This window comes from Sceloporus occidentalis, unplaced genomic scaffold, assembly GCF_023333645.1.
Source record: "Sceloporus occidentalis isolate IW3139 unplaced genomic scaffold, rSceOcc1.0.p SCAF_1, whole genome shotgun sequence".
Classification (NCBI taxonomy): domain Eukaryota; kingdom Metazoa; phylum Chordata; class Lepidosauria; order Squamata; family Phrynosomatidae; genus Sceloporus; species Sceloporus occidentalis.
In genome coordinates, this window is record NW_028316981.1 from 265342246 (window position 1) to 265359586 (window position 17341).

General features: G+C 36.9%; 2 protein-coding genes across 8 annotated transcripts in view; one reads left to right on the forward strand and one right to left on the reverse strand.

Moving 5' to 3' along the window:
- The window catches only part of SKIC3 (SKI3 subunit of superkiller complex), a 61031-nt gene extending 57971 nt beyond the window's left edge, over positions 1 to 3060 (forward strand). For all 5 annotated transcript variants that reach the window (XM_089493002.1, XM_089492995.1, XM_089493015.1 and 2 more), the window contains 2 exons: positions 725 to 848; positions 2820 to 3060. In XM_089493002.1, coding sequence (XP_089349128.1) covers positions 725 to 848; positions 2820 to 2900 — 205 coding nt within the window. In that variant the 3' untranslated portion in view covers positions 2901 to 3060. The remainder of the gene's footprint in view (positions 1 to 724; positions 849 to 2819) is intronic.
- A 1096-nt stretch (positions 3061 to 4156) lies between these two features.
- FAM81B (family with sequence similarity 81 member B) overlaps positions 4157 to 17341 on the reverse strand; it is a 34906-nt gene continuing 21721 nt past the window's right edge. For 2 of the 3 annotated variants that reach the window (XM_089493039.1, XM_089493038.1), the window contains 5 exons: positions 16724 to 16853; positions 14348 to 14454; positions 13200 to 13335; positions 9121 to 9316; positions 4157 to 6149 (listed from right to left, as the gene is read on the reverse strand). In XM_089493039.1, the coding sequence (XP_089349165.1) occupies positions 6019 to 6149; positions 9121 to 9316; positions 13200 to 13335; positions 14348 to 14454; positions 16724 to 16853 (700 nt within the window). In that variant the 3' untranslated portion in view covers positions 4157 to 6018. The remainder of the gene's footprint in view (positions 6150 to 9120; positions 9317 to 13199; positions 13336 to 14347; positions 14455 to 16723; positions 16854 to 17341) is intronic. The other variant, XM_089493040.1, reaches the window with a different exon arrangement.

The following is a 17341-nucleotide window of genomic DNA, read 5'->3' on the forward strand; positions in this document are numbered from 1 at the left end:
ATATTTATATGGCAGACCTAACAACACTGGTAAACAGCTTGTAGCATTGTTGATGCTACTAGGCTGCAACTCTCATCAGCACTAAACCAACATAGTTAGAGGTGATAGCTGATGGGAGCTGTAGTGCAAGAATGTCTGGAAGGCCAGAAGTAATACATCCATTAGTAAGGAAGTGATTCCTACAACTGGTTGCTTCAGTGAATTTTGCACTGCAGCAGCTACCATTGCTAAGTTACTGTGTTTAAAACAGACAGGTGGCTTGTCACTTTGGGAATGGAAATCTCTAGAGAAAGAGCAAACATGATCTCTGTCTGTCTATACAGTCCCCTGACAGTAACATTTTTTGAATCCCAATCAAGAAGTTTAACCTAGTAATTACTAAAACTTCTCTGACTTGTAGGTAGTTCAGATTTACCCAATAGGTGGCCAGTGGTAACTGTCTTCTTCATTTTAACAGAGTGATCTAGCATTTCATTCTGATATAACTGTATTTATAATTTCAAATATATTTTGCTTCAGGACACAAACTTTTGTGCTACTTTCCTGTGAGCCTTTCAATTCCGTGTGAGAATTTGGCTATGCAAATGTAGATAGCAGATTTTTGAATTTGTGTTCCTAACTGAGTCTTTTGCAATGGTACCAACTTGGTCTATTTCCTAGTAATTTTCTCATTACATCCTAAAATATCCTGTTATTCTTACATTTTTTCCTGTTTTCTTTGTAGAGACACCCGCCGCATGTTAGAAAGAGTGGTGTATCAACCTGGGTATCCAGAAACCATAGTATCAGTTGCCCGATGGTATCTCTTAAGACACTTATATGCCAAAGATGATTATGAACTAATAGACGTAAGCAGCTATTGTACAAATGCCCTTTAAAACCTTTTTCTACGGATTAGATAAATTCAAGCGAATTTAGAGATTGTTTTTTGAGATTAGCAAGTGCAGACTTTTTTTTCTTTTGCATTCATTGCATTCATTGTTTGGGAACTTAAGACATATTGACTGTTGGGACATATATTTTGCAATGACAGTACTGCAGTTATGAAATAGCCTTTCTAGGAGGTCCAGCTGAAATACATGTTTATAGACTTTTTGATATAGTGTTAAAGCTTTTTCTTCACCTATCTGAAGCTCTTGATATAGTGTGAATTATACTGATGACCAACCATTGAATAATGAGACCAGACACAGAAATTTGGGTTTAATAAGGGCCACTTTAATTGACCCATATCCTATTTTAAGTTCATTGAACATGAAAGAAGCAAGAGGGGGGAGAAGACTGATGTGGGCCCAGCTGAAGCCAGGTGTCTACTACCTCCTCAGCCTTTCCACCTGAGCCCCAAGGAGACTCCAACTATTGGGTTGTTCCCTGACCGGCCACTTACTGGAAGGGTACTCCCACCCAAGTTTCAGGATCTAAGGGAGAACAGCACATATATAAAGTTACACATGGTTAAAATACATTCTCATTATACAAAGCAAAATTTAAAAACACATTAAAATACCTGTACATGTGCAATATCAAAATAAGTGAGAGCAAAATCCCCTGGTTGGCCTCAAAGGTAGACGTCTTCCCCACTTCCTGAATCCCAGTACCTACAGTATAGAGGCTGTTCCAGAGCCCTACCCTTCACTGAAAGGATGCCAAGGTATACACTGAAATCTTAAATCCTCCCCCCCCCCCCGACTGCCTGCCAAATGACAGCCTATTTAAAGATGCCACCCCAAGCCATCAAAATCCCTCAGATACAGTATGGAGTAGGCAAAACACACACACAAAAACAGGTGAAGTGGAGAAAATTCCTACTCAGCTGCACAGCAACCAATAAACTCACACTGCACTGAGGGCAGGAAAGTGGGCTGTGCTCCAAAGATAGAAAGATGCTCAGGAGGGGGTGGCCAGGCCTTATATAGACTACTAACCTGCCCTCATTAAGTGGTGCATTCAGGCACGCTGTGTCCCACAGAAACTCTCTTGGTCTCTGACCATGGAGGTCATCAAGAGTACCCTAACCCACAGCTTCTGTCACCTCGTTGGTCCAGATAATATCTGGAATATACCTAGGCTGTTGATTTTGCTGTTGGGTTTATTTTTGTTCTTTTTTTGTTTGTTTTGTCTTACTGTTATTGTTTTTTGTAAATGCTTACCCCACCATGGGCTCTTCTGATGCACACCATTTACTGTTCAGCAGAAAAGTGGTTGAGACATTTTTAAAATAATTCAAAATGTATTAGATGAGTGACCAGTTCCTTAAAATAGTTAAAATAGGTTTCTTCATGCTATGAGAAATACTTGTGAAATTGTAGCATTACTCATTCATTGTTAATCTTTGTGTTGCATCAAAAAGAGGAAAAAGTATCCCCCAGCTTAATTAGAGTAAACTAGAGGATTGCATTTGATTTATTTGAGAAGGGAGGATTGTCTAATATTTGAAGAATGCTCCATAAGAAACGGTTTGTTGCTTACGGATTTGTGCTGCTTCAATAAAGCACCAGCAATGCTTTGCAAAAGAAATACCTGATCCCATTATTGTTTTCTGGTCCAAAAGAGGATCAATTCATGTCTGGGGCAGGAGTAAGAGTTTGTTTTGCTCCTATTGCATTCTCTTTGACAAAGATTCAGAGCCAGATGGCACACAGAAGCAATCTACTTCTGTAGACCTGGGACTCTCATGATTAAGTGACTGCTTTATCTTGTAAATTGTTAGCAAATAAATGAATAATTTTTATTCCCATACTAATATTAGTAGTATTAATGTACCATTCTCTCTTCCCTCCACAAACGGTTCCCCTCTCTCTTCCCATATTTTTCTGCAGGCCCTTGTAGCAAATGCTAAAGCCAATGGAGATGTTCGAGCTTTGGAACTAGATAAGAAACTTGTAGCAATGGCATCCTAGCATGAATTTTGTTGATGAGGCAGAACAGTCTCCTGAAAGGCATGGCTTCAACCTCCGCAGAGCAATTGTTCCTTAAAGTCAAGCCTTCTGTTCTTTCAAGAGTAATTTCCAAAAATATTTTTTAAAGGATTGTGTTATTAAACTGTCAATTGCAAATTCAGTTGAAGTTTGTTTGATTTGTTTTCAACCCAAGCTTACTTGTTTTTAAGATTCCAGGATATACTCATGGATTTGTGAAGAACAAAGGTAACACATAGTTGGCATCTGCTGTGGTGCAAAGTGGAACATGTTTTGAGTTTTGAAACAAAGTGAGTCATATTCAACCCCATAGCATGTGTTGTTGTTTTGTTACAGTATCCATTTTATTGCCATTTAGAAGTAATCCTTCTACATATTCTCATTCAAAGGTGACTTTGTGGACTTAATCTGTATAGCATGTTGCAACACTTTTACAGAATGTCCACATTTTGTCCTTCAATGCCAGTTTGACAACTCAGAATCCTAATAACATCACTTAGTTTTTCACATCTAGAAGAAATTAAAAATAGCATTTTCTCTAGCATCCATGCTGATTATGTGTTTTGAGGAAAGGACAAAGCTTAATAACTTCCTTTTTTGGAATATAGCTCCCAGAATGGGCAAGCAGCTGAGGTTTCTTGGAACTTTAGCCCCTAAAAGGAACTTTCCTATGATCTGAAGAGGGATTAACATTTTCTTTTATGCTATTTCTCTCCTTTAAACCTTGCTTTTTGCTGTATCATGTCCATAGCAAAGATAAATAGTACCTGGGGAATAGGGCTTTTAGCAAAAATACAACTGAAGGGGAAACCTTTCCTTTCGTTGCAGTTTTCTGTTATGTACTGAAATCTTAGAGGTTGCATTGTATTAAATTGAAATTAATTAATAGACCCAATTAATATGGCTGCTAGAGAAACATATATATATAAGTTTGCAAAAGGAATTTCCGAACTAATCCTTTATTTGATTGCTTTTCCTCTGGCGAATTACTGTATCACGTATAAGTCTAGAAATTTTAGTCAAAAAATTGACCCCAAAAAACTGAGCTGACTTATCTGCAGGTCAATATACTGTAAGTACTGTACTTTAACTCTTATAGAAAAAAGGAACCATCCCCTCTACAATTTCATCTATCCATCCTTTAATGTGAGCACAAATACCTGCTGGGGTTTTATAGGTTCTTGGGTATTGCTTTCCCTTACTTCATCCTTTAGATCTTTTGTTAAGTTCCCCTAGGTTTTACCCTCAACTTATCCATTTGCCATATTGAAATCCATAATTTTGGCCCCAAAACCTGCCCTCAACTTATACATGAGGCTGACTTATAGTTGTATATATGCAGTATATTTTTGAGTGAAATGCATCAACATCCATTTAGTTTAAGTCTTTATTGATTGTGGCTTTCAGCAACTAATTTGCTTATACTACCAAAACCATTATATTCATTAGTTTACATGTCGTTTTAATAATAATAATAATAATAATAATAATAATAATACAGTTTATTTATACCTCCCCCCTCTCCCACGGATCGAGGCAGGATTACAACCTTAAAAGACACTTAGTACAATTTACAATCAATACAACAATAAAATACTAACTGAATTTACCAAGGATTCCCATTAGTTCTCTAAACATTACAATTTTAGCTTTAAGACTGGATAATAATTGCAGGAAACCTAAAAATTTTGGATTTCTTACTGTCTCCAGAAGTATTCAATATCTTTAGGAGAAATAGTTTTCAAGAAATTCAAGATTCACATTACCAAGTCTCATGTCAATTTTTCAAGCCCTTTGTATATTAAAATGATGTACAGTGTGGTGTTTTGCCTGGAGTTTGCAACTCTGTGTCTATAAAAATACTTTGAAATGAACCTTGTTATAGTGAATGACTTGGGTGACTGGGGAGATTTTAGCAATATACATTACAGCCTATGGGTAAAAGCCACTTTCCTTGTTCTTACATTGTTTACTTCCTAATCATTCCTAAACAAGACTTTTTTGTACTCTATTGCACATCATTCCAGTCACCTCTACATGGGAAGGTAAAAATTTAGTAGAGGGAACTGGCAGGATATTCATTTCTTGGACCTCTCTGGTATGCTGGAGGAAACCAGATCTTCTGTTTCTGTTTTTAATGGTTTGCTTCCACATCAGTCCAGAAAGAGCCCAAAGGTGTATTACTATTATTTACCATCAAGTTGTCCTTGACCAACTTGATGGCTGATCCCACAGATGGGAAACCTCTAAGAGCCCTGGATCTCAACAGCTCAGGTCTTGTAAACTTAGGCCTTTGTCTTCCTTTACTGAGTCAAACCATCTGTGAGGCAGTCTTCCTCTTTTCCTGTGGCCTTCCACTTTATTGAGCATTATTATTTTTTCCAGTGAATCATGTAATTTCATGATATAACCAAAGTACAATAGTTACAATTTAAAACTATTTCCATATCTTCATTATTTACTCGAGTTTTGTAATTCATCTGTGGCCAAATTTCAGCTTAAGATCACTGTTTTTACCCCAAGATCTGCCAACTAGTTTGATGCAAAAGACAGATACTTAGAATTAAAGAACTCTGGATCCTATTTGAAGAACCACAACTGAAAGAAGCTCATCTTCCTTTACACAAAATACCAAGAGTCCAAGTTATCTTCATTTCAACAATATAATTCAAGGTGGGTTTTACTTTGTTGCTCTGTTAAGAACTGGGAGCTTCAAATCCTTGCTCGTTTACTCACCAAGCCATCTACCAATAGATCCAAATCTATTTTTCACCCACCCATGGTTTTAGCAGGCTTGTTTTTAGAATACGTGAAATAACAAACCTGGTTCAAGGTTGGATAATTTTAGCATATTACACTAGGTACAGTTACTGGCAGCTGCTGAATTTTATTTTCTCCAAAATAAAAATTATTCCATATCTGAATATGATTCAGTTAGATTTGATACATATCTGCTAAGGATTGCTGCAGTGGTAATATACAATATGTTACTAATCTTATGGAGACACAGGAAAACAAAGTTTAGGATCAAGACTAATGTTTTTCAATTTGTTGAATGTGTCCTCAGGAAGGCACAGCCCTGAATGCTTAAAAAATGACATTAATCTTGAAGTTCAGTTATCTTTCGTTGTATCTTCTTCATGTCCTGCTTGAACTTTTCTTCCTCAAGTTTCAGCTTTGTTGATTGTATTTGTTTGAGTGCATTGAGAGAATCACGTATAGATTGAAACCCTGTGGAACAGAAATCATACATAAGTTGATAAACACTTTTCAGTACTATGCCTTATCTATTAAAGGCTGGCAGCCCTTCATCTACAAACTGCTGGATTTGAAGTATACTGACTAAATTACATCTCATTCCATAAAAGTACAATTTTAAAGAATCAAGTTTGTTGAAAGATGAGATACCAATGTACTTCAGTAGTCATGTGTGTGTGTTTGCGCATGTGCATGTGCCTTCAAATCACCTGTTGACTTACGTTGACCCCATGGATTTCATAGGCAAGAAACACTTAAAGATGGTTTGCCATTGTCTTCCACTGAAATATAGCCTACACCTCGGTCTCCCATCCAAGTATTAACAAGGGCTGAGCACGCTTAGCTTCCCAGATCAGATGGGTCTGGTGCTTTGAGGGTGTCTAGGTCATGGTCTGTTACCATCATGTAAATTCTTTGAACGGAAGAATTCAATTTGGTACTTTCATAAAAATAGGAATATCATTCTACAGTTCAAAGCAAAATGAATAATACATTTCTATTGTTGCTGTACCTATAGATTTTTTTAAACATATGTTCTGCTTCTTTAATAGTGGCATCACAATCACTGCAAATTCTTTAGATCTCACTGAAACCATTCCACTAAAGTATAATAATATGTAGCATTTTTACTATTCCTGAAGTGGGCCACCGCTACTGCAGTCCCAAACTGGTGCTGCCAGGAGTCAGATTTAATCCTCTTTTTGATGATGATGGTGATGATGATAATACAATTTATTTATATTCCACTTTTTCGCAAGGAATCAAAGTGGATTACAACAATATAAAGAGAAAATATGGTACTGTACAGTTAAAATTACAATCGAAAAACAACCCCATATCCCAAACTCTTCCCCCAATCATAAGTCAAATTCATAAAAAGAAATTAAATGATAAATTGAGTTAAAACAATCCAAGTGAGTTCCCTAAAATTTGGGGTAGAATTGGGGAGGGGGGAACAGGGGCCAATGGTAGCACTAGGGGAGGCTAATCTCGAAGGGCTAATCTGGAAAGGCCTGCCAGAAAAGATCCATCTTAATGGCCTTTTTAAAGGCTTCCAAGGTGGTAATATGATGGTTCTTGTCCAGCATGCCGTTCCAGAGCCTAGATGTCTGGTCTTCTTAGAATGCATCATGTTCTTCCCAGAGGACCGAAGGATTGTGTGGAAGAAGGCGCTCCTGCAACTAGTCAGCACCCAGGCCATGTAGGGATTTAAAGGTCATAACTAACACATTGTACCTTGCCCCGAAACTAATAGGCAGCCAGTGGAGAGTTTTTAAAACAGGTGTAATGTGGGCAATTCTAACTGTGCCCAAGACCAACCTGGCTGCCATATTTTGTACCACTTGAAGTTTCTGAATTTGGTACGAGCATAGTCCCATGTAGAGCACATAGCAGAAGTCAAGCTGAGAGGTTACCAGCGCATGTACTACTGTTTCAAGGTCTCCTGACTCCAGGAAGGGGTGCAGCTGGCATATCAACCCAAGTTGATAACAAGTGCTCCTGACTGTGACATCCACCTGAGCAGTCACTTAGTGCGACGAATCAAGGAGCACCCCTAGGCAGAGTCCTTTGGGGGAAGTGTGAACCCATCCAGAACTGGCTGACAAAACTCCATTCCCAGATTAGGGGTTCCTATGACAAGTACCTCCATCTTACCTGGATTCAGCTTGAGTTTGTTTTCCCTCATCCAGTCCCTGGACTGGATTGTGGCTCCAGAATGGTTTTCAGCTGCTTTGGGGATGTGCATCATTTGAATGCCACACCTGCAAAGCAGCAGGAAGCCACCTTATTGGCTCGTGTGTTTCAGACCTGGGAAACCATTGCCAGTCTAGTCCTGGCCAGTTGAAGCAAACATTTCCCAGAGGACCTGAGTGTATAGGGCAGATTATATTGGGGGTGGGGGAGGGCAATTCTGTAGGTAACCTGGACGCAAACCATGTAGGGCTTTAAAGGTAATAACCAACACTTTGTATTTTGCTGGGAAACTAATTGGCACCCAGTGGAGTGATCTTAAGATTGGTGTGATGTGATCACTCCTGGATGTATCTGTAATCAATCTAGCTGCCATATTCAGATGTGTCTTATTTTAAAATTAAAAGTATACTCTGCCTTTCCACAATATACACACTCAAGACAGTTGGTAATACTACAAAATGCAGAAGAAAAACAAAATAATATAACAAAAAAGCCCAATAATTGAAGCAACTACAAAGAGCTAGGATTGCAACCAGGAGCTTTGTTTTGTATTTGTTGCTTTTCCTTTCTTTAACTGGCAGTGTATTCATCTGGAAAAGGTCTGAAGAGATTATTGCCAAAACAAACTGCTCCACAACTAGATGATATACATTTGAGGGCCATATAAAAAAATAATAATAATACAAATTTTATTTATATTACGGCTCTCTGTCCGAGACAACCAGGGCAATTTACAAGTTAAACAGTACAATCCCAAATCCCAATATTCCCCCCTAAAATAACAATTAAACAATTCACAATCTAAAACATACTTTAAAATAAAGAGACAGTGGCTACAGCAGATACATAAGATTTTGCTGTTCCTTCCTGGATTTCCAGGTAAGTTAGCACCTAATCATATGTGACTGGTTCAATTAGTCTACTCTAGTTGGAAATAATACTTGGATTTAGACTATCCAAAAGTTTCTGAACAGTAACCGCAAGTGCTATGGAAAAGACAAGTCTGGTAATTGCAACTGGATTTGACATTACTCCTCCTTTGTCTCAATTTTAGAATGATAAGAAAATTGTTGGTTGACTCACCAAAACAAAACTTGTTATTTCTGACAAAACCATCTTTCATCAAATCATGGACTACAAATATAATGATTTTAATTTTCTTCCTGATCAAATTTTGTAAGCATATCTAGAGCATGAAGGAGGTAGTTTCTTTCTTAAAATGTATTTATTTTTAAAAGAAATGCCTCACCTGATCTATATTCATTCTTGATTTCTTCCAGCTCTTCCCACATCAGTTTTTCAAATCTAGTGATCCTTGCATGGAGTTTATTATGATCATTTTTAAACTGGCTCAGCTCTGTGTCAAATTGCTCTCTTTTATCTGTATTTTCTATCCTTTTTGAGATGAAATAAAAACCATCTTCCATTTTCTTTTCCATGGTTTCCTTTTGAAAGATGCATTATAAGATATCAGTATAATTACAAAATAAGAACATTGTGCCATTTCCAACAAAATGGCTTTGAAGCATGAGTTAAATTACTTGTCATTCCTATTACATTCTTTGCTGTATAGACATAACAAGAAAATGTCTAGCTTTTTTTATTTTTTAAATCCTCATGGAATAACTTGTTTTAGGTGCTGTCTGATTTTATCCAAGGGAGATTTTTTTTGATACCATTCCATTATTGTACTTTACAAATAGATATTTAATTTACCAAATTAAACAGAAATGTCTAATGTTCATGTAGCAGTTCATTTAATTTGAGATGAGAACCCATCTGTCATAATGGTTGGACTAGCAGCCAAGTTACAAATGTTCTCATCCCCACTTAGTAATGAAACTCATTATAGTGACTTTGAGCTAGTCACAGTCTCCCAGCTTAATCTCTTTCCTTTTCCTATGTGGATAAAACTGGTGGGGATCACAATGGTACTTTGATCTTGGTGGACAAGAAGCACATTTATATAAATAAAATATACCCAGTGGGGATCTTTAGGGACACCAATGTTGAAATCAGAAGGAGACACACACTGACAACTCTTCACACCTAGCAAACATGGTCAATATATATCTAGATGCCTTTGAAGAACGAATTCAAATAAAAATGTGAACAGAGTATGTAACTTCTGTAGCAATGGTTTGAGTATTGGACTACGACTCTGGAGATCTTGAATCCCATTTTGGGAGAAAAGCGGGATATAAATCAAATAAATAAAAGTAAATTCCCTGCTCAACAATGGAGATTCACTGTGTGACCTTGGGTGAGTCACACTCTCTCAGCTTCAGAGGAAGGCAAAGGCGACCCACCCCCCCCCAAAGAAATCTTACTAAGAAAATCCATTATAGGGCCACATTAGGACTGCCATAAGTCATAAACAACTTGGAGGCACAGAACAAAACCCATGGTGGGCTTTTATCCGCTAATGTTTAGATTCCTTTCAGAGGTCAACTGAATGGGAAGTTCTAGCCACCATCTTATGGTTCTGGGTTCACATCATCTCATGGATTCAGAATTAGTCACAACTGTATGAATGTTCATCCTATGTGTCTTGTTATTGCAACAGAGTGAGGTGAGTGAAGAACATTCTTGCCCTATTACAGGGAGATTTTTGTGTAAAAGAAAAATATTTCTTAATAGGGATAGATAGATGAGAGAGCCAGGAGTAGGCCTAACACAAGAGAAACGTGTTGTAAAATACATAAAGCAATCCCTAGGTTTGTGTAGAAAGCCTGTAAACAACTTAATCTTTGTGAAATATTCATTTCACTTTCAGCACATTTGACATCCACCACATTTATTGTGATTAAGTATTGCTGACAGGAGTCTTACATAAATAACAGCAGCATGTAAGTTGTAAGTTCATCAGAAAGCTTGACCAAATTACCAAAGCCACAGAAAGTCACCAGAATATAATGCATTTCTCAAAAAGACCTTAGTAAGATTCAAACATTTTAACAGACTACCTAGAGATTTCCAGTGCTCTTTCTAAAATACAATGAGCACAATGCACAGTGTACAAAATATGGTGAGGAAGAGGGGTAGAAGATGGAATGAGAAATATATTGACCCCAATGTAAATATTTTTTTTAGAAAGGCAGCCTCAGCTTAGGGAAATGGGAGATAAAACAGTTTTTGTATGACACATAAAGTATTTCTTTTAAAAAGGAAGCATGCATGTTTCTGTCTACTAGTATGATCTGAGTTGTGGAAAGTAGGTTGTGAACCTTTATCACAGTAAGCGAAGGAAATGGCTGAGGAACTTAGCAAAAAATGTCTGTCCTAAAAAGTGTCCCTGTTAATAAGGGTCAATAGCACTGAGTACTTGTGTGGGGCTATTGACAAAGGGTAACATCTATTTATGTAGTTCTTCACATTTTCTAAGAAAACAGTATTGTTGTCAACCCCCCCCCCCCCCCCAATTTCACATTCAGGAAGGAAGGAATCAGTGAAGGCTTTCAGAGTGGAGAGTACACTTTTAATATTCCCATATTCCCAGAAAACATGTAACCAATTTCTCTTCAAGAAGTTATTTCCCTCCCTCAACCAATCTATTTCTCTAGAGGAGACATTTTTAGACTTAAAGGGTATTTGGAAATAATAATGTAAATGCATTCTCTCTCCTTTGCAGAGTCTTCCCCAAATCTTTCTTCTCTTTCTGCTTGATTTGGCACGGTTTGCAAAGTTATGGAAGCCTTTGACTCCAAATTAAAATATTTTAAATTGCAGCAATCATGTTCCTATCCAGACAAAGTTAAAGGTCAAAGTTTAATACTCCTTACTTTGAAAATATGCTAACAACCTGAAGACTTACATTCAGGGGTCTATGACTCCAGTACTCCCCAATTACTGAGGTAATCAGAGAGGAAGAGAAGCAGCTAGCAGACGCCAGTACGTCGTGCCTGGATCCAGCTTAGAGACTCCCAGCCACTAGTTAGACTGAGAATCTTCTATAGTCTTTATTTTTTCTAAGTCTTCAGGTTGTTAGCATATTTTCAAAGTAAGGAGTATAGGTAAATGTGAGGTAAATGTCATCATAATAGTGTGTGTTATTTTAAATTATTGGGTCTATCATAACATTAAAAAAGAGCTACAGTTCATTTGGTGACCACACAAATTTGGACAAGGAAGGCATTGTTTGGATTTCCAGAAAGAAAGCACGATGATTCAGGTACAAACAACCCGCAAGAACGTGACAGTACCCTCATTTGATTTCCCTCTCTATGTGAGGAATTTAATTCAGATAAATGTTGGAAACCTTGATTTTGGAACAGGGATTTCCTACAGCTAAACACTCTACTTAAGTACTTGTATGGAGCCAAGAGTTCTGTTGCCAAGAACTTGGACTGTAATTTTGAATGCAGTTCTTTGAAAAGTGGGCACAATGCCATCTGTAGGAGATTTATTTAAGAGAAAGCATACAGTTTTACCAGTCATTGAATGAAGAACATCCATAGCAGAAGATAAGAGAACTTAAAATCCATGTGTTATTAGAATTCCTTGTTTAATTGAAGTATTGTTTTAACATTTCTTGTTGACAGCTGTATCTTAACCACAAAAGGTAGGACACAAGATTATTCTGCTATCAGAACTGCGTCTGTCAGCAAATCCAAGAGGAGAGTGATTGCCTTTCTTTTCTTTTTCTTTATCAACTTGTGCATCCAGATGATGAGGAAAACCTCCAGAGCAAGGTTTCAGGTTTTCGGATGGGAAGGAAAGAAAATCCTGTTGCACTAGCAAACATCAGTTAGCACAATGCATGATTTAGGCCAAGAACTAAATTGTTGCAAAGATCATGGAGTTTCAATCTATGCTAATCAAATCAGACCACCTTTTATTGTTCTACATCTCCTTTGTATCTGTATTCTTTCTTCTCAAGTCATCCTACAAGACTCAGCTTCCAGATTTTTCTTTGCCCGAATGTTATTCCTTCTCTGCAACCTCACTGTTTAAGGGAACACTATTATGCTTGTCTGCTCGCTGAAAGTACAGTTGGCCCTTTTATCCATGGACTCTGCATCCATGGATTCAGCCATGCACAACTTCAAAATATTTCAATAAGCAAACTTAACATGCCATTTTATATAAAGGACACCATCACTGTATATAATGGGACTTGACCACGCACGGATTTTGGTATGCATGAAAGGCCTTGGAACCATACTCCAGCAGATACCAAGAACCCACTTTATTAAGATTTCAGCTTATACTTCTTGCTGAAAAGCTTTGCTTTACTACAATAATTATTTAAACAAGGGGTGAATTTTGGCAGGCCTTTCTAGATCTATCAGAGTTTGCATGGGACTTAAAAGTTATAAGCATTCTTACCAGTCTGTCTTTCATTGTGCCAAGAATCTGATTTATGAAGTAGGTTTGCTCTTGTTCATATCTCCTCACTTCATTTTCTATCCACTTCTGTTGATTTTGAATTCGATCCTTAAAGTCATTTAGAACACCATTTATCCTAATATTTAAAGAGAATTACCTTTATTACAATTAGTGAACACAATAGCAAACCTCCTCTGAACAAATCTTGCCAAGAAAACCCCATCATAGGTTCGCCTTAGGGTTGCCATAAGGTGGAAATGACTTGAAGGCACACATTAATATAATAACAACAAAATATAATAAGATTTTTATTCATATAATATAATATGAATTACTGTTAAAATATCATTAGGGAAAAATAGATGTGATTAGCACAGGAGGCCAGATCTATAGAAGGCACAACCTATGCTGGTGCTAAACCTCTCCCAGTTAATAGTAACTGGGAGGTATCAGTGCAGCCTGAAGCATGTAAGAACAAGTAATCTGGAGGACACACACACACACAAAATCCGAAGAGGCAAACTCTCCAAATGAAACTATTAAACTGTGCCATTACTAACCACAATCAAAAATTTAAAAAGCCAAATATAAGATTCTGAAACAGTGAATTCTGGCCCAGCCACCCCCAACCCCACTTACAGGAAAACAGCCCCTATGATCAACAGGGGTTCATTTCTCTGTTGCTTGGGAAGCAGCTGACTAATGGTCCTACACCATCTTGTGAGTGTTCTCTGTTGTGACAGTCAGAAGAGGGATCTCTGTTGCATTTGCCCCCTCTTGCCAGAGATTTTTCATGGGACGGAGGTGGAAACATCAGTCAGCTGATGTGACGGGAGTGGACCCCCATCAATAGCAGTGGCTGTTTTTTGGTAAATGGAGATTATCAGTTTATTCTCTAAACTAGGGAATACATAGGGATCATGAGCACCACACAGTAATTAATATGTAACTCCAGATTATGGGTTCATAACTCCCCAAAAGAATTTCAGCCATGATTGTTATTTTCTACAAAAGTTTTCTTCTCCCTAGTCTGCACAGATATACAAAATGTAAATTAATGATTTTCTTTTGCAAATGAATGCAGTGCTATCAGTCTCTAAAGCACTCTACCCGTGTATTAACAGAATTCAACAGCTTCAATCACTTACTTGAGATCTAGGAGCTGCAGTTCATGATGCTGATTTCCTTGTATTGTCTTTAAATTTGAGCTTTGTTCTGAGTTAGAAGTTTCTATCTTGCCTAAAAGCTGCATTACCTAATAAGAATTCAACAGGGAACAGTCTTTGTGAGGCAGAAGTCCAGCACTTACATTAAATACACATTATTGCTGCAGTGATGTGGGAAAAGCCAGAATTTCAAGCAGGGCCTATTTTTCTTTTCTCAGAATTGATTTGGCTGAATAATAAAGGCTTGCTATGAATTTGTGAAAAATTAGTTTCCAGCATTCATTCCTTGGATTTAATTTTGTAAGTAGACTACTAAACTTCACAAGGAAAACTAAAATGGAGAGAGATGCAGCATGTGTTTATTTCGAAATGTGCAGATTAGCATGCTCTCACTTTCTTTTTTTAAATGTATTTCTTCCTAGGGCATCCCCCCCCCCTTTTTTTTTTCTTTTCTTTTTTTTGGTCCCATATCCCTTGAAGTTTCTCTGGATTAAAGGAGTGGCTTCACATTTACTTAATTTGGTATTCTGTTTCATATGATCCTGACATGTATTTATTTTGTTTTCAACTGACAGTGTAACTTTTATAAATTTAGTGAAAAGGGCATGTCTCAAACATGCTCCTTACATTTTAGAGGTGAAACATTTTCTCTTACATTCTCTTGGGAATAATTACCCTTTGAGAAAAATGATAATGTGGCAACAAGAACTATAGGAGACATAGGAATAATGGATAGTTTATATGTTAAAAATACCAATCATCAATCCCTTTGAACATTATTAGGACTGGAGCCAAAAATAGGACCCACCATGTAATGCTTCCTAAAGAATAACTTCCTTCTTGAATGCAGCTAGTTAACTCCAGGAGATGGACCTGAATAACTCTCAGTTTACAACAAAATTACTGAGACTTGTGAATAATATGTAGGACTAATACACACACATGGAAGACCCATTTGCTATTAGTACAACAAACATCTGAAAATTCATGTCAGATCTTCATATGGATTATATATGAATAAAAACTTCCATAATTTTAAAAAAGCTTTACATTCAGAAATATGGAGTATCTTGCTTATAATACTGTCAGGAACATTTTTCAGTGGGCAGGACTAATTCCAATTGGGCCAGGGCATGGTGAGAAATTTAAGCATTACCCTGATCCAGAATAGGCAGCAGTGGGCTCTTTCAGGATGCTCTGGCACTAGCATTGGTCCAATGGCTCCAAATGGGGACACTGGGCCTGAGGGTTTATTGCAGATTTATGTAGAATTGGCCATCTGTATCCAAGGATTCTGCATCCAAGGATTCAACAAACCATGGTTCAAAAATATTCACACACACACACAAAAATCCATATTGGATCTTGGGCACCCATGGATTTTGGTATCCATGGAAAGGCGGTCCTGGAACCAAACCCCAGCAGATAACAATAACCCACTGTATCTCAAAGCAAGTGGGTAGTATTAACTCAAGATTAATTTCAATATGATATAGTGTCAGATTGTCCCCCAACTCTAAATACATGAACTTTTGTTGTTCTTACCAGATAGGATGTTTGAATACAGTTTTCATATGATCACATGAAATTCTATACTTTTTAAAAAAAACTATGCTCTAGGACTTAAGCTTTCACACTTGACTTAGTTGTCATTAACCTCATAAACATACATATTTTTTTAATTTTTAAAAACATTATATGAGTTTATTAATATAAACATTTTACCTTACAAGCCAACAATTTAATTACATCCTATCTCAAAATTGTTCTCATCTGTTAACTAATTCCTGACATATAATATTTCCTCTATTTATTTGTTTTTAGCCCTCCCCCTCCCACCCACCCACTTTTTAATTTCTTTTTCCTACCATGTGAAAAATCATTTTAACTGTTTCCTTAACTATTTCAATTTCATAAATAAATTTTAAAAATGTCCCATAACCGTAAAGCTGTGATCTTTTTAGAATATCAGGGTTTTTATGTTTAAGAAAAGATCTCAGAGGTTTTTTTTTCTGTTTTACAGTTTTGTATTATTAATTCTTGACAAATCCATAAGCACTTTTCCACAGTACTCAGTTTTAAGTGCTGTTGAAATAATTAATATTGTAATGAGGGTAATATAGCATCACTGCAGGATCTCCATGCTCTAAAAAAGTATTTCACTGTTCATATTGTTACTGAAATCTGGATTGTTAGGTCATCAAATAACCACTAAGCTTTATACACACACTAGAGTGTAAAAAATAATAATTCTGTATTTGCCTTTTATTAAAACCTGTCAGGAGTTTAGAACCGGGGAAAGGTTGGGCTGGCAAATATACATTACAAATTAAGATAAAGTAAACATTTCCCACTTACCTTCATCTCAACATTGTTGGTGTAATTTTCCAAGGAAGAGTGGTTACTTTGAATTTCTTTTTCTAGTTTTGAAATCTCATGCCTAATGATATTTATATCTCCAGAGAGTTTTGCAATACTGGCATCACATCTAGAAATGAGAATTGAAGAAAATATACTAAGTATGCTAAGAATCCTTAAACCTAACCCATCCCAAAATTCTTGGCACCATGATGTATCTATCCAAACCAGTAATTTCTTTTCCTAAGGAAGAGTTCACATGTCACATATTGAGCTACTTGACTCATACCTGAAGGCACTCTTATCCAAAATAATTGACATTGGTTTATCTTTGAAAAGTTATTTGAAACCACAAGTGATAGTTCATGAGGCCAGCAAACTGTTAATCATATTTCATGGAGTACTTAACAGCAGTTTTGATAAGGTGTCGGCCAGCCATCTATGGTAATGGACTAAAGCAGTGGTACTCAAACATTTTACCCTTGGAACCACATTTTACAACTACATGTGGATGTTGCCCCGCCCCCTCAACATGGTATATGAATAAGAAAAAAAAAATTAGTGTGCATATTTGCATTTGCACTTTCAGGTATATTCAGTTTTTAAACATTTTATAAG